The sequence below is a fragment of the Poecilia reticulata genome, linkage group LG7 (assembly GCF_000633615.1).
Source record: "Poecilia reticulata strain Guanapo linkage group LG7, Guppy_female_1.0+MT, whole genome shotgun sequence".
Taxonomy (NCBI): domain Eukaryota; kingdom Metazoa; phylum Chordata; class Actinopteri; order Cyprinodontiformes; family Poeciliidae; genus Poecilia; species Poecilia reticulata.
In genome coordinates this window covers 24,404,032-24,425,164 of record NC_024337.1, presented here as the reverse complement: position 1 = coordinate 24,425,164, position 21,133 = coordinate 24,404,032, and the positions used below count along the sequence as shown (strand labels likewise).

The 21,133-nt window shown below is 44.3% G+C and overlaps 2 protein-coding genes across 6 annotated transcripts in view; one reads left to right on the top strand and one right to left on the bottom strand.

Annotated features, from left to right (window-relative positions):
• Positions 1-9,313, top strand: part of plcg1 (phospholipase C, gamma 1) — a 37,406-nt gene extending 28,093 nt beyond the window's left edge. For both annotated transcript variants that reach the window (XM_008413884.2, XM_008413887.2), the window contains 6 exons: positions 64-212; positions 1,700-1,814; positions 2,972-3,133; positions 3,252-3,340; positions 6,412-6,668; positions 6,746-9,313. In XM_008413884.2, the coding sequence (XP_008412106.1) occupies positions 64-212; positions 1,700-1,814; positions 2,972-3,133; positions 3,252-3,340; positions 6,412-6,668; positions 6,746-6,782 (809 nt within the window). In that variant the 3' untranslated portion in view covers positions 6,783-9,313. The remainder of the gene's footprint in view (positions 1-63; positions 213-1,699; positions 1,815-2,971; positions 3,134-3,251; positions 3,341-6,411; positions 6,669-6,745) is intronic.
• A 1,130-nt stretch (positions 9,314-10,443) lies between these two features.
• zhx3b (zinc fingers and homeoboxes 3b) overlaps positions 10,444-21,133 on the bottom strand; it is a 16,386-nt gene continuing 5,696 nt past the window's right edge. For 2 of the 4 annotated variants that reach the window (XM_008413888.2, XM_008413889.2), the window contains exons 2-7: positions 17,970-18,872; positions 17,784-17,891; positions 15,352-16,866; positions 13,723-14,454; positions 11,526-11,784; positions 10,444-11,091 (exon numbers count right to left, since the gene is read on the bottom strand). In XM_008413888.2, coding sequence (XP_008412110.1) covers positions 11,069-11,091; positions 11,526-11,784; positions 13,723-14,454; positions 15,352-16,866; positions 17,784-17,891; positions 17,970-18,710 — 3,378 coding nt within the window. In that variant the 5' untranslated portion in view covers positions 18,711-18,872 and the 3' untranslated portion in view covers positions 10,444-11,068. Of the gene's footprint in view, positions 11,092-11,525; positions 11,785-13,722; positions 14,455-15,351; positions 16,867-17,783; positions 17,892-17,969; positions 18,873-18,960; positions 19,071-21,133 lie in introns of those variants that run through there. The other 2 variants (XM_008413891.2, XM_008413890.2) reach the window with 2 other exon arrangements.

Below are 21,133 nucleotides of genomic sequence, written 5' to 3'. Positions count from 1 at the left end.
GTTTGTTTTTTTCCCCCCACTCATTTCACCTTCGTTGTCTATTTCCTCTCCGTCTGCCCACAGACAAGCCGATGCAGATGAACCAGGCGCTGTTCATGCTGAATGGAAGGAGCGGCTACGTCCTCCAGCCTCCCATCATGAGAGACGACTCCTTTGATCCCTTCGACAAAAACACACTACGCGGCATAGACCAAGTCTCAATGAAAATAGAGGTAAAGTCAAAGGTTTAATTCTAGTAAGAGACGATAAGGAGAGTTCAAGACGGCTTGGAAAAGTTGATTAATTGCGGTTTAGCTTCATTACTTATGAAATAAAATCAAAAGACTTGAGACGTGTTTAGGTACAACAGCATTAGTTATAGTTTTGCATGACAGAAATGAATGTAGTGAAGTTAAAATTTTTGAATTCAAATGTAAAAAAGCCTGGAGGTGAAATATAATTAGAAAGAGCCGGAAACGAACTGAAATAGAACCGAAAGGGGGAAAAAAAGAGTCTTTATTTAAAATGTAACTTTGACATTTTATTATTAGATACATTTTTTTTAAATGGGTTGTGCGCAGATAATTTTTTTCTTGAACTGTGCATTCATTCTTAGAGTAATTAGAATCAATTAAAACCCACTTTAAATTTGAGGCTTTTAATTATTTCTGTACATTTAGGGTTTGATTAATTTTCCACAGACGTTTCTATTTTGATTCATGAGGTAAGGACTTAATGGAGTCGGTCATGTGTGATTTTATACACTTCAGCTATAAAAGTTAAATAACTTTAAAAACAGAAAAGACCCTCTTTTTTTTCTTTTTTTTTTTTTTTTTACCATAAATTTGTTATTCCAGGTGCATGGGGGATTGCTTTTGCGTTTTTTACTTTTATTTTTTTTTACACTTTTTAAGTTAAAGGTAAAATTATTTCTACCTTTTGGTAGAAAAAGTATTAGAGCAATAGAAACGATTCTGTACGGTCAGAAATCCTATTTTTCATCTTTAGCTCCTTCCATCAATTCTTCAGCTACTTTCAATCAGAAGAAACATGTTGGTAAAATGAAAAGATTATTTTAAATGTAATTTTGCCCTTTACTGTCTTTGTTTTGTTTGACTTCGACACGGTAAGTGTTGCTGCGACATGTTAAGGCGTCTTTCAGCAATGTTTGTATACTTCAGTTGGTTGTTGTAGGGAGCACAACTCGGCAAGAAGGCTGCAAAGATGGGAAACCACCTCCTAAGAGGAGCTGTGAGATTGTTGTTCCCCCTCAGCTCAGTCTAACCAGGGCTGTCTTTCACATGCTTTCAGCTCTTTGTGGTAATTTGCCACAGAACAACTTTGCTCACAGCAACCTGTTTTTTTTTTTTTTCTTCTTCTGCATGCACTCTTCACCGCGCTGCACGTTTTCTATGCTTGCAAACTCCCAGACTGCATCCGCATCTCAGAGATGTGATTTTTTTTTATTTATTTTTTATTAAATACCTCAAAACGAGTCAAAAGCAGTTTTGCAATAATTGTAAATCAAGCAGGGTGAGAAATCATAAATTTCAAGCTGACTGAAATTATATGCAAAAACTAGAAACAAGCCATACAAGTCCTGCTCAGCAGAACAAATCTAGATCTAAAAAAAAAAGTAATGAATGATTGCATGTGTATTTGTAGTTTGAGGTGTGATGATGAATATGAATTTCGCTGCTTTTTTTTTTTTTTTCTTAAGGTTTTGGGCGCTAGGCACCTCCCGAAGCACGGCAGAGGCATCGTCTCTCCTCTCATCGAGATCGAGGTGTGTGGGGCGGACTACGACAACGACAAACAGAAAACGGAATCCGCAGGTGAGCGCTGCTTCTACTGTAGCCGCAGCTCTCTCTTCCAGGAATGGGCCTGTGCGCCAAAACCGTAGGAAGGAGTTATTTTTAAATTTATTTTTTCATTGTTTATTGGATCAATTACCTTTTGTGTAAAATTTCCTTTGTGGTCCTAGAAAAACAGGAAGTTGTGCAAACAATTTGGCCTTGTCTGGGAATACAAAAGCAAAACATTGTGCAGCGTTGACATAATCGTAATTTGTCAGGTGGAACGGTTAGCGTTGAAACTTGTGGGGGTTTTTTTCTAAACATGTTGTAGATTTTAGTTTTTGTGTTTTTCAAATGAATCCAGTTGAATGAGTCATCAGAGCTTCTATTAGTGCAGTGATGCTCTGATCAGACCACATGCCCAATAGCATGTGGCTCCTTCATGTCAATAAAAGCCGGTTGGCAATGTTGTAGTTGGTGGAATGTGGGAAAGGAGCGCCACACTGCCCCCTGGTGGCAGAGCCACGATGGTGTCTCCAAAGTAAGCGTCATTCACAGAGATTTTATTTTAAAAAAATTTTATTAATCAGATCCCCTGTCTGGGCTGGTGATGTAAAGACCAAATATTATGTAGTATATTCCAGTCATTATACTAGAAAATCTTCTCTTGGCTGTTATTAGTAATATTGATCTGAACTGAATGTTTTAGACCTGATTTTTCTGTTGGAGGGAGTAATAAATGAATGCAAACAGTTCTTCATAGGTTTCCAGCCGGTTATGTTTTAGTGCAATTATTCTGCATATCTTGTTTTGAGGAAAATGTAAAGTTGATTAAATCTGTGGATACATATTGTATAGTTCTCATGTTTCTCTAATCATTTATTTTGTATCAGTTGATGAGACTGCTTAGCGATTATTTATGAAAACTTCTCATCAGCCTCGTATCTATGATTTGGTTTGAGAGCTCTGATTACATAACTTATCAAAAGGGCTGATATTGGTATACAACAATGGTTTTCTGAAGAATAGTAATAGAATGATTATTGGAAATTATTCCCTCATACAATCAATCAATCCATTCTAAATCAAATTAACCTAATGTAACGATTCAGTAAAGAAACAAAACAAAAGCTCAGCTCAGTATTCCTGGATTTCTGAGCGTCTCATGTTGCTCCAATGTTTGCGGTCTCTTCCAGCCGACAACGGCCTGAACCCGACCTGGCCCAGGAAGTCCTTCTCCTTCACCGTCTGCAACTCCGCCTTTGCTTTCCTGCGCTTCGGGGTTTATGAAATCGACATGTTCAACGACCAAAACTTTCTGGCTCAGGCGACGTTCCCCATTCAGAGCCTCAAGACAGGTGTGTGTGTGTGGGTGTGCGTGTGTGTGTGTGTTCCCCAGATCTTTGTCTTTGAGAGGAAACTCTCGATGCTGCGTGGATGTAAACAGTTGTAAATGTGTGCGTTTGTGTTTTTCAGGCTACAGGTCGGTACCGCTGAAGAACAGCTACAGTGAAGATCTGGAGTTGGCTTCTCTGTTGGTCCACATGGAAATCACCAGAGGCAGGGTGGGTTAGTCTCTTTAACCGAGCTCCTTCTAAACCTGCTGGGTTATAAAAGCCATAAGGCAGCATGCACTTGCTACATATAGATGTTATTGTTTTGTGACTAAGAAATGATTTTAATGCTAAACCAGGAGGTTTAGCTGTTTTTAGTCGAGTAAAGCCGCAAGAGTATTTTATTTTCTCGGCTTTATGCAAAGACGGTTAAAAGTGTCCAGACACTCACAACTCTGGGAGAATCGATTCTCTCACCTATGAAGAAGTGATACTCGTCTATTTACAGATGCATATCTGGAGCTGCATGTTCACACCTGCTCTAGGTGTGAGAACATGTCACTGACCAGTGTGAGATGGGGGGAAAACGTGTATATATTTTACAAATTGTTAAATATAATTCCAACCTACTAGATTTGCATTGATATTTTGTATGTAAGTGTTATATTCTAGGTTTTAAAATGCCTTAATTTATTATTTTAGACAAAATCTTCAAATCAATATCGTCATTGATGTTAAACCATGAAGAGATTATGGTATCTCCATAAGACGGCTTCTGCCACTTCTGTAGTTTTGCACCAAAAACCTAAACTTTATGTTGTAAATGGGGGATTTTATTTCGGTGTCGGTGGTGGTGTTCACTATTTAAAATGTAAATACTATTTTTAAGTCAATTGCACTTGACACCAAATGGCAGAATTGTACAAACTGAATAAAATTTGTTGAGAAATGTTCCAGTTTAGTTTTTTTTTCTTTTAAGTCTTCGGTTTTTACCATTGGATCGGGTTTCGGGGGGTACGATAGTTTCAACACACCGCCTTCACCGACGTTTGCTTGTAACCTTTACTTAACGAGAGAGGAAAAACTCACCGAGATTAAAAATTTCATTCACCAGCGTCCTGGGCTACACCACAGCAAAACGAGACGAAATTTCGACCTTCGAAACGTTTTAAATATAAAAGTTAAAACGGTTCAATGAAACCGTTTCCTCAGTCTTTCGATCCTGCTATAATCCCTTCCAGTAATGAGGAGCAGAATGTTTAAAGCGCTCTTTCCCAGTTCTGTCCTGGTAATTTGAATCTTACTTCAGAGTAAGACTAGACGCAGGAGCTGACTGGAAATTCACACCAAGTAGAAATGGAGTAGAAGGATGAGAGTAGCGACTGATGAACAGCAGGATTTCCTCCTCCTGTCATCAGCCGGTGAATTAATCAGACTTTGAACTGGAGCTGTTTGTGGTTCAAAGAGTTACAAATATAGATCAAAAACTGTGAATACTGTGAAAGTTCAATACTTTCTGTTTCTCGTTTGTTAAACCTTTATGCACATTCTTTAGGTCAGACTACAGAATATACTGGCTGGCCCAAAAAGAGAATCGTTTTCATGTTTTGTAAGAACGCGCTCAGCTTTTATTACGGCATTTTCTGTGACATCGTTTCGGCCCAGTGAGTCGTTGTCGCCTTGTAAAATTCCTCCACGTCATCGGGGAAGAACCAATGAGTTGATTAAATAACCTGGTCCTTCAGGTCAGCTGACCTCATAATGCTGCTGAACTTTGACCTGACCAGATCATAGTACTGCCCCAACAGGCATGATGGGTGCTTCACTTCATCTGCCTCTCTTCTTACCCTGATGCGCCTGTCGCTCTGGAAGAGAGTAAATCTGGACTCATCAGATTACATCTTTATGCCTCCGTCCAAATTAAAGCCTTTTTTTCTCCGGTTAGCCTCACTGATTAGTGGTTTTATGGTCACACAGCTGTTCAGTCCCAGTTCATTGAGTTTCCCATGACGAAATGCTCTTACTTTCTCTACCAAAGATCGCTGATTTCTACTCTGGTTTATCTTTAATTAGGTGTCGCCAAACGTTCAGTTGATCACAATCGCAAATTTCTTTTATCCAGCCACATAGACGATGGTGGTTTCCCCTTCTCGTTTTTAATAATGTATTGATATTAGCTTCTCCAGTCTCCTTAGACGATTTGTCTGCTTGATGCCAATGATTTGACTCTTCTTAAACAGACTAACATCCTTGTTTAAGAAACGAGAGGCGGCTACTCTTTGCATCAGCTGGGGTGGAAAAACGTTCCAGCTGGAAGACGGTCACCAGTGTAACAATAGTGTCCACCAGTGTCCTGCTGGAAAAAGAACCCGGCATCTCCGTGCAGCTTGTCTACAGAAAGGAAGTGTGAGCTGCTGTAAAACTTCCAGGTAGACGGAGGCGTTTGGTGTTGGGAACGTCACACTGAACTTTAAGCAACGAGGCGTCTGTGCCTCTTCGCTTTTCCTCTGAATTCTACGACCTTCATTTCCAAATGAAATGTGAAGTTTACTTTCATTTGAAAGGATGACTTTGAACATCTAAACGACAGCGCGGTTAATTTTCTCCTTAGCCCAGGTAAGATGCTTCTGACGTCTCTTGATCAGCCAATTGGACTTTGGTCGATGTGTGCGCTGGAACTTGATGACTCCAGCCTCAGTTCACTGAATGGATTTTGCTTTTTCCTTTCACCCAGCTTTCTGCGAATTATGCTTTAGCTCTTTTCACAATATTTTACTTTCCTGAGGCGCTGAATTTTGAGTTTTACCTTGAGTTTTACCTCTAAAACTACAAGGAGTGTCGGCTCGTAATAGTTTGAAAGTTTCACTTCCTTAAATTAATGACAAAATTGTTGAACTTTTTCTTCATATTCTAAAATTTTGAGCCGTGTTTGTAATAGAAGTTCGCTTCAGATTTCTGCTGAACGTCTTGCTCTCTCTCACTCCAGTCTCGACAAACAGTTTCTCTTTAAATAGCTTCAGGCTTCCTGTCCCTTCATTCTCACCTCCCCGATGATGAAAATAGCTCCAAGTCGTCTTTACTTTGTAACAAGCTGCATCCTGTTTAAACAAGTCACCATAACTCCTCTAACTTAGAAGACGTGATGATCGCTCGGCTTCATCGCCTCTTCCTTTAGCTGTTGAGGAAATCTCTCGTCTTCCTTTTCTTAGGCCCCGAACCCTGTGAAATAAAAGCTTTTACTGTCGGACCAGCAGCTGTGCTGATCCTGGATCATCTCTCCTGTTTTGCTCCATGGTTTCCAGGATGAGAACGGGGAAGTCCTGAGCCCGTTCTCCATGGCGGGGAGCGCGTCGGTGCCGGCGTCGGCACAGGTGGGACGAGAGCTGGGCTCCGTGTCCTCGACGTCGTCCACCACGTCCCCACTGCCCCAGTCGCCGGCTCAGGCCGTGTCCTACAGAGGGAGGGAGGGCTCGTTCGAATCCCGCTACCAGTCACCCATCGACGACTTCAGGGTGTCCCAGGAGGTGCTGCTGGACCAGATGGACCCTCAGAACCGAAGGTGAGCGTGTGGACAGCTGGGCAGCTGCTGTTGGTGGTGTTAAGAGGACCTCACCCTCCTCTCCGTCTTCTCTCCAGGATGCTGCGGAGGACCAGTCGCCTCTCCCCGTACTGATGATGTCACTGACTGCTGTGTGATTGCTGTTTCCATGGAAACGCCCACCACCGCTTTGGCCTACATTTCAGGCAGCTCTCCCTCCTTCGATTCCTCCTACAAACCCCCTCCTCCACTCCCCACATCACCGCCTCTGTGCCCCACTGAGGAGAAGGGAAAGGACGCTGCGGGGTGGAGGGGCGCTTGACAGGAAGCAGACGGCGGCAGACAGGAAGAAGAAACTGGAAGGCTGGAGTCCTGGACTGTGATTTCCTGTGTTGTTGTTGTCGACGTGACAACAGCTGCCGAGTTTGGAGACCAAGTGGAAGAAAAGGGATAGAGCTGGTTCCGGTTCCTCCTTTCTCTGCTGTTTGGACAGATATTTATTCCTGCTGCGCCGTCGGCCGGAGAGCGGCAGCGGCAGCCGGCCTGCTCTCAAAAGAGCTCCTGTCTCCATGTTTTTAAATATTCCAGTTATTTAAACCTTTAAACATTCATAATTTGACTTCATGTTGGCGTGAACCATGAGGGCTTTCTACGGCTACGTTTTAACCTCGCTCTGCTTCGTGACAGTTTACGTGCCTCCGCTCTGACGCTGACTTACGACTTGGACTGAAATCTCAGAGGCGTTTCTGTTATTATTGTAATTATTAAAGGCGGGAGGAAGAGGCCGTGGCCTGTTTTTGTGTTCCAAGGAGCATCGCGTTTCTCACTTACATTCCAGCAAAACAAAAGCTGCACATCATTCCATCGTCTTGCTTTGCTAACCGGCTCCACTGACCCTTCTGGCACCTCGGCCGTGTGGTGATGGAGGTCAGGCCTGGACTCTGATGGTGACTGATTGGTGTTTCTACCATCATGTTCTTATCCACATCAGTGTCTTAAAACACGCACTTGGTAAACGATACATGTTCAAGATGTTCAAAATTCATCTGAGGAACGCCAGAGATCAGGAATAACCTGGTTTCATAAACGCACCGTTCAGCTTTTCAGTTTTGAGAAAGTATGACGCATATTTGGCCTCCACTTTTCAAAATGGCCTCCAAACGTATCATCCCTCAGGTTGAGCCAAAACTTTATTTCTGGTGAAGAAATTCTTTTGTCTCTTGCCTGATTCAGTGAATTCTTAAATTGACTTGATTTCCAGCAGAAATCAAAATTTTAACCACCCCAGATCATAATGCTGCCACCATCATGTTTCACTGTGTTCTGCCAGAGGTGCTTTGTGTTTTTCCTGTTCAAATTCTAACTTATGGTAGCTATGATAAGTTCATAGCAGATTCTCTTATGATGTTTTGAGAGATTTTATCCAAGCCTTGATATTTTTAATCTAGCAAATGTTTTTTTTAATCCTGGCAGTTGGAGAAATACAAGAAATTTATGTTTAAGTTCAATCATAGGCTGCGTCACATTAAAAGTGTAAAGGCCTTAAAAAAACCTTCTTTTTTAAAATCAAAATAACATGAATTTTAACAGCGGTGTGTAAACTTAAGATTCACACTGGAGTCTGCATTGATGCTGTTCATTCTGCTCATTCCTAATACAAGATATTCATGCTGGAATTATGGGTAAATAAAAAAAAAGTTGAGACTTTGTAAGAGTGACCCAGCTTTGCAGCCCAGTATCCCAGTCTGGATCGCTTTCTGCTGATGAATTCAGATGTAGGTCGATTCTGAAGCGTCACTGAAAAAGTCTTGGCTCTGCTCATGCAGCTTTCTGCTTTTCCCCGTGTGTTTTTGGTGCAGGTGGAGTCACAGTATTAAGATAAACGAGTATTGAAGACCGGCAGTGACCAAATGATAATGAATGAAAGGTCCAAAGAGTTCAGCTCACCGCTGCGTCTCGTTGTTACATGCCTGGAAACGGATTGGCCTTTAGCTGGACTCAAGGTCCAGGCTCGCTGGACAAACAGTGTTTTCCCTGATTTGACTGAACGGTCGATGATATTCAGATTCTTGCTCGGTGTTGTTTTGAGACGCATTTTAAGCCATAAAGGACGATGTAAGGTGAAGGCGTGGTCATCATGCTGGACGGCTGGGGTATTTTGTTGCATTTGCACTCGATTGTTATCCCAAAGCTCCTTTTGTCTTACATGTACTCTTCCTCCAGTGTGTTTAGTTTTTTTTTAATATGCGTGTGTGTGTGGAGCAATTGCATTGCTCTCCTTTCTGGCCTATCTCCACACACACACCACATTGAAGCCACATTCCCCACAGCCCATAGTCACGTATTTTGATGGTTTGCTGCTCGGCACTGTGAGCACGTTCAGAACGACTCAACTGTTTGATGTTGTCGGACTGTTCTCCATAGTGACATCTAATCAAGCTGAATAACAAAGGACGCCTGTGTGGGGCCTTTAACTGTAATTTGTTTAGCTTTTTTTGTTGTAATTTTATCGATTTTTCTTTCTGCTAGTGTCGGCCTCATTTTACATTTGCCTTCCTGTAATGTGCCTAAACCTCAATGACGAGAAGTATTAATTTTAAATTTTTTTTGCCTTTCATATGGAACATATTCAAGCCTGAAGTAAATAAAATACTCACTGCTTTATACATCCTTTTTGGTCCTTATTTTTCCTCAACAAATTGTTCATTGAGGCGCAGATACTTGTTTTTTTTTTTTAAACTTCCAGGAAACTGAACGGAAATGAACGACTTTAAGACGTGTGAACAGCCGACAAACATGAGGATGAATAATCAAACGGAACCAAAAGAGTCGCATGGAAGCAAAGGGCGTGAACTTTTAAAACGTGTCTGAAATAATTTGGTATTTCAAATGGGAAAAATCAAGTATAGAAGTTGAGCTCTGTTCATTTATTTTTTTGTAAAAGGCAAAAAATGAATTTTGTTGGAATTTTATGTGATGAACCGACATAAAATGATGCACAACTAGCAGATGGAAGGAAACTGTTTTCAAAAATGGTTCCAAAGTAAAATATGAAATTTGTTGCATGTGTACAAATGTATTACTTTGTAAATCCACATTTTTACAGCTACAGATGTTTTGAGGCATGTTGATAATCTTTGCACATCTAAATACTAAACATTTTCAGCTATCCTTTGCAGAACAGCAACTAGGAACATGTATTTTTGAGTCTGGACTTTGACTGAGCCATTCTCTCCCACATATTTGCTTTAAACCAACCCTGGGTTGACCAAAGGTTGGGCTTTTTGCAGCCATCGGAATGATTTTGTGCTCCCCTGAATCCCTCATTTAAGAAATAAGTGAATCTTTAGGGTGCAGGAAGCCTTTGAAAAATGCAAAATGTTCAAATTGAAAATGCTAGGTACAACCTAAGACATTTAGGTTGCTTTGCATTCTTTTTGCATTCACTTTAATCCAAGTAGGACCACATACATCCAGCAACTCTTAGAAGTGGATTAAGAAAACTCAATTACAAACACCCTCCCTATGTATTTTATAGCCATTTTATAGCACAAATGATCACTTTTACTTAACTGCTGTATTTATCAAACCTAACTTAATAGATATTTGACTGCAACTGGCCCGTGTCTCTTTAAGCACGTCAACCTCTATGCAGTTTATATCACATTAAATCTCAGTAAAATTGAGTTTAAAGTTTCTGTATTTTGTCTTCTAAAGAAATTATCCTTCAAACAGTAAAAAGTTTCAGATAGTTTTGTTTGGTTCCCTCATCTTGGACCAGTGAATGAGAAACAGGTTTGAATTCATTACATTCTGTTTATTCTCCAAATGCATCGGTAAAAATTGTACATCGAGCATAAGTATGGAACTGTGGTAAAAGTTCAGATCTTTTGCATTTGTTCCTAAGAAAGTTCCATAAAAACAAACGAGATGTAGAGAAGCACTCGATGCTACGAGAAGATCCGAACTCCACGTGGTTTTAGCGCAACGTCCCATTCCTTCGGGCGTCGCATGGTGCCCGCCTCCGCTCCAAACGTCTCCCAGACCAAAGTCCGTCCGATCCGAGCACAGAGAACGCATTCAAGGAGCGACGAAGACGCACCGACAGCAGCAGAGTTTGGACGTTTAGCTGAGCAGATAGAGCAAGACTGGGAAAAAGAAAAAGTTCATCTAAGGCCTTGGCAAAAATGCCCAGCGGCGACGACTTGATAAACTTCCCATCACTCTTTGTCAGACCTCCGTCCACCAAACACGTGGTCATCAAGTAAAACCGGGATGATGGCGTCACATGGCACACGGAGGGACAGAGGGCTGGCTCTGGTGTCCGTCCCTAGTAGAGGTCAGTTTCAAACCACTGATCCGGTTACAAACCATCTGCTGTCCTGCCGGAACAAAGACCACCTGTCTTGTAAACTCCGTCCTCATACCAAGGCCTCTTCACTTCCTGTACAGGGGGGGGAAGCAACAAATGATTCAGAAAAGATATAAATCTATAGTTGAGCTGTTCAGTTGGGCCAGACAGGCGGGAAGTGAATATCTGCCACAGCACGCCTCATTACTCATCATCATAATATTGGTGTGTTTGTAGGTTCCACCCTGGTATTTCTGTGCCACCTGATCATTACACACACACACACACACACACACACACACACACACACACACACACACACACACACACACAAAGCTGTTGACGCAGCACTCAATTTCTCCCACAAATGATGCCAGTCTTTCAAATGTCTTTTCTTTGTTGCATTTAATTATAAAAAGGTGTGTGAGTGGTAGCTTCTTGAAAATATCAAATTTTACTTTACACACACACATTTTTCTTGTAGTAAAAAAACCCCCCAAAAAAACGACCATGGCGTCCAGGACTACCTGTAGCAGCAGCAGAGCCGTCGGCCTCCGCCTCCGCCCCGCACACCGACTGCTCCATCTTCTCCTCCGTCCCGCCACCCGGCTGTGGCTCCGGAGCCGAGGATCCTGTCGGCGCCGCCTCCGCTTCCTCTGCGGCGACGGCTCCCGTTCCCACCCGCTGTCCAGCGCTTTGCTTAGCGTCGGGCATCGCTCCCCTGGTAGAGAACCAATGCCGCACCAAGTCGCTCGTCAGACCAGTCTTCTCAGCCAGCTCCTTTAACTAGGACGGAATAATAAAGGTTTCATTAATTAGATGCAGGCAAATGTTAAAGCTGAACACCTTGAGACTGCAAGGAAACCATTAGGTTGGTTCACCTTGGTTCAAATTCTGGGGTCAAGACGTTTCTTGTTTAGACAGTTATTCACTCTGGTTAGAAAATCTTGACTTCTTTCCACTCTCTCTCCGATGTGGAACTGAATCTCTTATTGTGATCTAATTGTAATTATTTCTTATAATCCAACAGAAAACAAATACTGCATGCAAAGAGTCCTTCCAGACATCGATATGGTGGTGATGTGAGAATATTGTGCAGCTCTAATCATTAGAAATGTCAAATATTAAATATTTACTATAGTTGTTTGTTTTGCTACTTTGCTTTAATCTAATAATTCCTGTCATACAGTGGGGACATGGATAATAGATGAGGAAGAAAAAGAATGTTTATTAAACCCAAATAAAATACCAAAAGGAGAAACTTTTTTCTCTCCATACAAATAAACAAAACTACTACTTGAAGTTTGAGTCTCTGGAGCGGGAGGATGAAAACAGCAAAGAGATGATTTCACTCACAATAAACATCTAAAACTTTGCTCTTTCATCAGGAGGTTTTTTTCTTCTTCATGTAGTTCAGTGAACAAAAGACTCATCTCTTTTGAGATAAAAGACGACAGGTGAATTTAGGAGGAATCAAGACCTGAGGTGCGTCTTAAACTTCAAAGATCTCGGCACTGAAGGAGCTTCCTGAGAATCCCCTCGGCAAACAGAGCAGCGCGGCTCGTATCCGAACAAAACACTTATATACATACATTATTTTTTAAAACCATCTAAAATATCACTCACTGTGTTATGAGAGTTTCATGGTATGACGACGACAGTTTTACAGCTTCATGGTGCCTAATGTGAACCAACTGCTGTTACTCAAAAGCAGAAAAGCATCAGCTACACCTGCTGCTGCAAAAATGACACGGCCTACATTTTTATTAGACTCATATTATTGTTGATATTTATATAGAGACAAAAACAAAAACACAGGATTAACATCTGTACGTTTAGAAAATGTTTCACCTCCTAGTTCTGCTCGCTGGTTGATTAGCTGAGCTGCTCAACCGTTTACAAAGCAGCGTTACAAATGCGTTCACTTGGGTAGTTAACCTTCGAACTTCTGATTGAAAATCAATCATTATTATTCAAACTCTTTAAATAAATATTGTGACATTATTACTAAACACTATGTCATCCTTTTTTGCTAACACATGCTCATTTTGATTAATTAAATACATTAATTTCAACATGTTAAAATGTTTTAATACAGTTAGTGACATTACACGTACAGGACTCCTGAGTCAGAAGCTTTTTATAAATGAGTTTCTGGTTCGGTCAGGAATCTGATGCACAAATTAGATCCGCCAACAGCGGAGACAGGCGACAAAGCGGCTTTTCCTCATTTGTGCTTCAAAAAGTGATTTGATGGAAGAAGTTGTGTGAAAGCTGTGCAAATAGGGGGAGAGCAGACGTTCCCAACGACGACATCCACGTTTCTAGTTATTATAGTAATTATTTTTTCATAGAAATAACATGAAGGTTCAGGGGTTCCTGAAAGCTGAATGCGTTTATTGGCACTTTGCACCAATCTGATGGTTTAATGGCCTGAATAATTAAAAACAATAAATGTTTTGTTGTTGAGCTTATATGCGTCTATTTATTCATAAATGTATGCAAAAAGGGGCTATGAAGTTAAAATGATTATTTTGTTGATATACTGTTTTCGATTGAAGTATAATGAATTTTGAATAATTGCAAATCCTGCAATTAACTTCATTAAAAAAATTTTTTTTTTGTTGGCTCTAGTGTCCTTTTTTTTTTTTTTTTTTTTCTTTTTTTTTGAGTGGTCAGACAGGAATGTGAGTAATGAGAGAGGGGGGAAGACATGACCTGTACCTGGGAGTCGTCCAGCCTGCCGTGGGCGTCCAGATGGTCCTGCAGGGCCTTGGAGCCGTCCCTCTGCAGCTCCTCCTCCAGGGCCAGGTTCTGGTACTCCTCCAGCCACTTCAGCAGTCCGTTCTTCTGGACGTAGCGGGAGTCCCCGAACCAGCGCACCACCTCGGGTCGGGGCAGCCCTGTTCCTGAGATGAGCTCATCATACTGAGTGGCGCTGGGCCACTGGGTTCGGGCGTAGACTTGCTTTAGCAGGTGGAGCTGCTCCGCCGTCTTCTTCCCTCGGACGGTTGTGGGTTTGGGGGAGTGGGAGGTTTTCTGTGTTGGGGTGGAAGGTTGGGAAGGTTTAGTGGTGGTGGAAGAGGTGGGGCCCTGGGTGGAGGCAGGCGTGCTGCCGGGCTGAGAGCTCGTACTACCAGATCCCTCCCCCTCTGCTTTACTGCTAGCCTCAGTCACCTTCAGCATCTTCAGATTTATTTTGATGGGGTTCACTTTCGGTTCCCCTGAACCGTCATCCCTCTGCCTCTCTTCTCCATCCACCTCCACCTCCTCCTCGTCCTCCTTCGGCTCCCGCTCCGCCTCCTCCTTCTTCTTCTCGGCAGCCACTCGCTTCCTCTTCTCAGCAAACCAGCCGTGTATCTCCCGCCGCGTCATCTTGGTCTCAGAGCGCAGCCTGTCCACTTCTTCTCCTGACGGGTCGGCGTTCTGGGCAAAGCTGGCCTCAAGGGCTATCACCTGAACGTAGCACACGCAAAGAGATGAATATTACTGTCAAAATCATGAGGAGGTTGATTTATTTTAGTTATTTAGCGTTCCCATGTACTGTACTCGTGCACCGAATAAGTAGTCGGAGCTCATTTTGCGTGATTTACTGCATCGACTATGTCAGAGGGATTAGCCAGCCAATCAAACGCAGTCGGGTTTTGGTTCAAAGTCTAACAGGAAATGAAATCAGCATCTCCATAAAGCTTATCAGCGGCAAAGAGAACTCCTACAGATGACACAGCTACCCAAATCATCACTGGTTCTCTGGATTTCAATTTTTAAATAAAGAGAAAAATGTGCTTTTATCTGAAAAACCACAGAGTCACAGTTAAGGCCTTTTTCTCCCAAGTTGGCTTCTGACCTCATCTCTGGGTCAGGATGGCTGAACACAAGAAAAGCAGGAGTTGAAGACCAAATGAATCTCTGCTTCAGACACGCTTCAGTTTCTCCAGGATGACGAAGTTTTTTGTGTGTGTGATTGTTGTGGCCTAAAATGACTGATTTTTGACACCTTTTTCAAAAGCTTGTAGTCAAATTTGCAAATTCTTATTTTGCCTTATTTTTGGCCTCACATGGTCTTGCAAAAAAATTTTAATTGCTGCACATAATTTACCAAATGACAGAATTTTAACTATTTTAAGTATCTTCTTGAAATAGCACCTTTAATCCATATGAAGTCCTGAGGATTTTCAAAATCTTCAGGACATGAAGATTTTGGAAAGTGTTACCATTTAGCGTTACATATGTTTTCTTCTTGCAGATTTGGCTTTCAAGAGACATTGTGAAACAGGAAGTGAAATTAGCAGAGGGCTAAAAGGATTGGTCAAAATTCAGCAGAGTTGCAGTGAGAGAGAGTTGGGGTCTCACCTGGTGGGGGTCTCTCTCCTTGTAGCGGACGGCTGTGAAATCAGGTGAGTGCAACCTGAAGAGCCTCTTGGAAGGAGCAGTGGGCGATGTGGGGGTCTGTGTTGGCGGTGGGCTCTGGGTGGAGTTGCTGGAGTTGTGCTGGGGAGTTTTGGCACCAGAGTTGCTGCTGCTACTTTCCGACAGATCAACGGGGGCGTTACAGCCGGTGGCGGCGCTGCTACCAGGCGTACCTCCGCCGTTCCCCGCTCCACCACTGGACTTACTCTGCCCACCCGTGCTGGAGCGGGAGCTCTTGCAGTTGCGGAAGTGATAGCGTCTGTCGCTGAACCACTTGCGGACCTCGCGCACCGTGAGGCCGGTGAGGCCGATGAGGCGGTCAACCTCCTCCTGGTCGGGCCACTGGCTCACCAGGAAGCTGTCCTTCAGGGTACTGAGCTGCTCCTGGGACTTCTTGCCTTTGTAAAAGCTGGGGTCCAGGAAGGCGCTCGAGGGGGTCCGGGAGCCGGAGCTGCTTCCCGGACCTGCAGGAGTCGGGGAGGAGGACTTGGAGGCGGGGGATGAAGCATCCTCCATTTTGATGGTTGGTGAGTCACAACCCGAAGGATCTGCATCCTCGCTTCCTGCACTGGCCAGGTTGTGATGGTTGCTGCTACCATTAGCATCTTTGCTCTTCAGGTTTTCACAGCTGCTGATGACAGCTTTGTTTTCCATGGGGGTCTTACTGTCCATCTGACCCGCGCCGCCGCTGCCCGGTTTACTATCCGTGTTTCTGGTGCTAGCACGGCTGCTAACATCACTGCTGTTTTTCTCGCTGGAGTTAGCATTAGCACTGCCATGTTTACCAATGACACTGCTCCCCTTAGTGTTGCCATGACTACTGCTTCCAAGACTAAGGTTGATGACGCCGCCCTCAGTGCTGCTGGTGCTGTTGGTGCCCCCTCCCACAGCTTTACTGCTGCCCACCGTTCCCACCAGTATGCTGGGGCTTTTGTCCGCCACCAGAGCGGCGGCGGGTCGGGCCTGCATCGTGGGCCGAGCCGCCGCCTGGGGCTTCGGCGTGACCGCCAGGGCCACGGGGGCACTGCTGACCTGGATTCCGTTTGCCACAACAGGCTGCGTGACGATTACGCCGCCTGGGCTGACGAGAGACCCCTGCAGGAACTGAGGAATCCCGGTGGGCCCCAGTGAGGCGGGCAGCACTGTGATGGTGTGTGGCGCCGAGCTGTGGTGACTCTGGGTTTGGTTCTGGGAGCTGACTGGCGCCGTCTGGATGATGGTGTTGAACATCTTCCTCCTGGCCTCCTCGATCTCCTCCGGGGACCAGCTGATGCCTTGCTTCAGCCGCTGAGCGGTGAACCAGATCTTGATCTGCTCCTCTGGGAATTTGGTGACGACAGTCAGGTAGCACAGCTCAGCCTTGGTGGGGTACGGGAACTTGCTGAAAGAGGTTTTCAGGAAGGAGGAGGAGTCCATGGAGGCACTGTAGGTGGGGATGCTGCTCAGAGGGATCATCACCTGCAGGGAGAGACAGAAAATCAGTGCGGAGTCGGATTGAACTGTACAGGTTTAATCACACTTAGGGCTGGAAGACATGGATGAAAAACATATAAAAATATAAGGGTTTAATAACAGTCAATATAGATAGTTATTGATATTATTTTAAATATCTGAAATATTGCTAAAACTACTGGTATAACCTTTTCCTGCTTCATCCACAACAGGATGAAAACTACTCATCCTGATGTTCCTGCAAGTTTCATGCTGTTATAGGCTCAGTTGGCTGTTCCAACAAGACAATGATTGTGGAAAAAAATGTACATAATAATAATTTGTACTGAATGTGAATATGATCATGTTTACTCGCAAATGGTTTAAGCCACGTTTTTCAAGCTGGACCTCATTGAAACAAACTTTCCTGTCCAACTTATTTCTGTTGGAATTTTTTTAAGAGCCCACAGAAACTCTGATGACCTTAAACACACATCAAACTGGTTTTGCATTAACCCCTTAACGATCACTCCAAAAGCACTTACTTGCAAGTCAATGGGTTCATTGAGGACATCGCTGTCCTCATGAATGTTAAAGGGCTCCCTGAATGGCCGACCCAACCTTCTGACCTCAATCACATTAAAACTGTGTGGATTACTCTTCAAAACCAGATCCACAGCAGGAAGGCAACAATTTTAAAATAGCTAACGACGAGTAGCGCAAAGTATCCCACAAAAATGTGAGATTTCAAATTATCCAACCTAATAGTTGTTTTTAATTCACTGAGCTCTTGTGTCTTGAAACCATCCTGGAATATTGATTATATTATAAAACCCCTCATTAAAAAAGGAATAAAATATACTTTTTCTTTCACTGATGATTGCATATAACCCTTTTATTTGAATTGTAAATTGCGTAACATTGACACAAAAGCCAATTCGTACCTTGGGAAGATTTTGCGAGGATGAGGATAAAGAAGCGGAAGAAGCAGAAGAGGAAGCTGTGATGGGTGCAGAATGGTGAAGACTTCGGTTCTGAGCTACAGAAACAACCTGAAAGGAATTTAAAAACACGATTAATAAAGCAAATTCACTTAAAACAAATAAAAAAAACATCAGTATCCGGGCCACCTGTGTGATGGGCGTCTTCAGTAGGGGTAACCCCGTAGAGCCGTTGACAATCTGGATGGCCGAGGGCAGGGTGGTCTTGCTCGTTCCGTTGTGGACGATCGTGGAGACGTGGGTGACTGTAACAGCAGAAGATTCCTTTCTTTCAGATTCCCTGGATATGGAGGCAGAATGCACGTCCGAGGCGGGCTCGTCTGACACAGAGTGAGACACCACAATCCTTTTGGGTTCAGATTTGCCCTTCAGCATCCTCATGATTGGCGTCTTAGTGATGGAGATTTCGCTGTCCCTGCACAGCTCTGTCCCTATCAGCAGGTTCTGCTCCACCACCGCCCTCCTCTCCCTCCTCCTCAGCTGCAGGGTCGTATTCAAAGTGCTGGGGTGGACCCTGGCGTTGTGCAGAGCTAGCCCCTCAAACTTTGGCGCCGAAACGCCGCAGCTCATGCAGACGAAGCCAGGGTCCGCCCTAAAGTCCGGGTGCCCCGTGTAGACGTGATCTAGGAACAGGTTGAGGTCGTGAGTTTCAAAATTGCACAGCTTGCAAGTGTAAATGCCACCGTCCTTATCTGCATCCCCCGCCTCCTGTTTTGGGTCGCTGCTGACGTCCAAAGGGCTGCGTCTGTCGCCTCCAGAAACCCTGGAGTGACGGAGCGGAACCGGAGAGTCCCGCTCCGCCTCCTCCACAGAGCGGATGACCTTACTGGGGATCATGCAGGGTGTAGTGGACTTCCGTTTGCTGGCCATGGTGAGACCAGAGGGACAGGAGGTGGGGGGGTCAAATGGCTGAGGGGCTGAGAGAGAGAAGATGGATTCCTCCTTCACTATCGACCAGACATGGGGGAAGGAGAGTGGACGGGCTCGTCCATAAGTCCCCGAGTGTTTCTCTGCAGAAGTTTTAGTAGAATCCTGAAAAAGAAGGGAGAGAAAATGAAAATATCTGAGATCACCTGGAATTTAGACAAGAAAATAGGCGAACAAAAATAAAATTTCTTACAGAAGTTTCAGGTAATATCAGGATCTTCAGGGTAAAAAAAACATCTTTAAAGTATTAAAGCCAAAAGTAAGGGTAAACTTTCATGTCCCCTGAAACTCAATCTCATTTATGATGCTATTCAGTCTCAGTCTGCCTCCTCACTACAGGGTTTTTTGGAGAGCCCCTGTCCCACCCCTCTTACTCCCCTCCCCCATGCTACTGCGTCTCACTTCCTCTCTTTCAGACACACCCCCACAGAGACTGAGAGCTGTGAGCCTCTGAAGTGGCACTAAACACATTTCCAAGCACTCCGAATATATTTTTCTTTTAAATTTGCTGCTCAATACAACTGGGAACTTGACAATGAAGCAACGCAGAATTTCATCACATTTCCTGGAAAGACACATTCCTGAGCAATCAGGACCAACACACCTGCATCTCAATAAATAAATAAATAAAATTGTCCCAGGTCCAGAGTCTTTACGGGGAGATGGCGTAGCTTCCTGTGGAGTGGAGGGGTTCGCTCCTCCCTTTCTCTCCACCTAACATGGAGGCAACGATGCAGGATTGAAGGACGGCTCTAGGGCAATTACTCTCCCAGCCATTCTGCCCTGACATGACATCTCATGCAGAGCACGAGAAGCTCACCGAGCCTCCACAGTTGAAATGCAGAACAGCGTTTCTTCGAGCAAAAAAGTTCCTTAAACACTGTTAAACACTGAACACAAAATTCACCTAATAGAAGAGGCTAAAAACTGAAACCTCTTCCTGCAAAGTATTTGTACCAAGGTGTGAAAGAAACCCAGATTGCATGTGGTCATTAAATAGATCCCTCCTTTTCTGGTTGCATATCTCTTTCTCCAATTGCAAACCTGCTGCTTTTCTCTGCACCTACAACGGCATGAGTAAATGCTTGGTTTGCCCCACACATGGGTCATGGTACATTAGCTCGGCGCTCTGTTAACCCCCACAGGACCGGGGTGTGACACAACGTACAAAGAGTTCACTTTGACTCAGGCACCAGAACGAAGTCAGCCTCCAGATTTAACTTAAAAGAAATAAATCTGCATTAAAGGAGGACTCTTTGGCCCTTTTAAAAGGTAAATAAGGGGGCAGTGTGTGTGTACGCTTGCATGTGTGTGAGGGGTTAACAGGCGATTGAGGTTTGCCTCTGAGGGAACGTGATGCCCCTCTTCCCCCCTCCTTCCACCCCACTGAGAGCAGCAACTGCCCTCGGTTTGAGCCGCCGTCTGCCCCTCCTACCTAGACCCCCACCCCAACCACCACTGCCATTCAGTTCTGCATCAGGGGGCACCGCTCTGCCAAGCCAGGCTGGTCACATGACCAGCACAATGGCTTATGGGTGGGCAGTCGCAGTCATCCATCACGTGGTTGTGCTGGGTGTGGGTGGCAGGCGAGAGTAGAGAGGGAGAGCGAACGGCGGTAGATGCTGATGATGGTGGGGGGATGGGCAGGCCGTTTGGGGTTGGGTGTGTGGGGGGGTGATGGTGTTGTTAACTATCGTGAAGGAACCACTGAGGTGTTTCAGTGAGGAATTTTCCTTCATGATACCCCACCCCCCCCGCCCCACCATCTCCACCACTGCAACCAGTCTACCCCCGCATTTCCGAGCCCCCGTCGAGCTCCGAGGTTCAGTCACACACTGTTTCCCTCTCTCCCTCCTTCCCCACCTCACTGTGAAGCCTGGAATGTTCTGCCAATGGACACAACCTGGAGCTCATGAAAACCAACTTACAGTGTCTTCCGAAACCGAACTGACGAGTTTAAAACAGAACCAAACAGGTTTAACTCAGGTGACGGATGAAACAAAGTCCCCCTGACCTCACATCAGCTTTTGCTTGGGCAACTTCGGTCGACTTGAACACCAATTCTGTGCGTTGACATTCACAGACTGACCATCCTAGCCATGATGGCAATGTGGATGTGTTTTATGTGACACCGTAAACGATTGTATGTGTGAATTTCCTGTGAGGTTCAGAGTAAAGTGCAGGGAGGTGGGTGTGTGTGTGCATGTAACGTGCGGGGGTGGGTGTCTGCATGCCTGCGTGAAGCCTGTTTACGAAGGTGGTGAGGCTGCCATTTTTTACTGTGCGAGAGATCACAGTCTCCCAGTCCCTCACACACACACACACACACACACACACACACACACACACACACACACACACACACA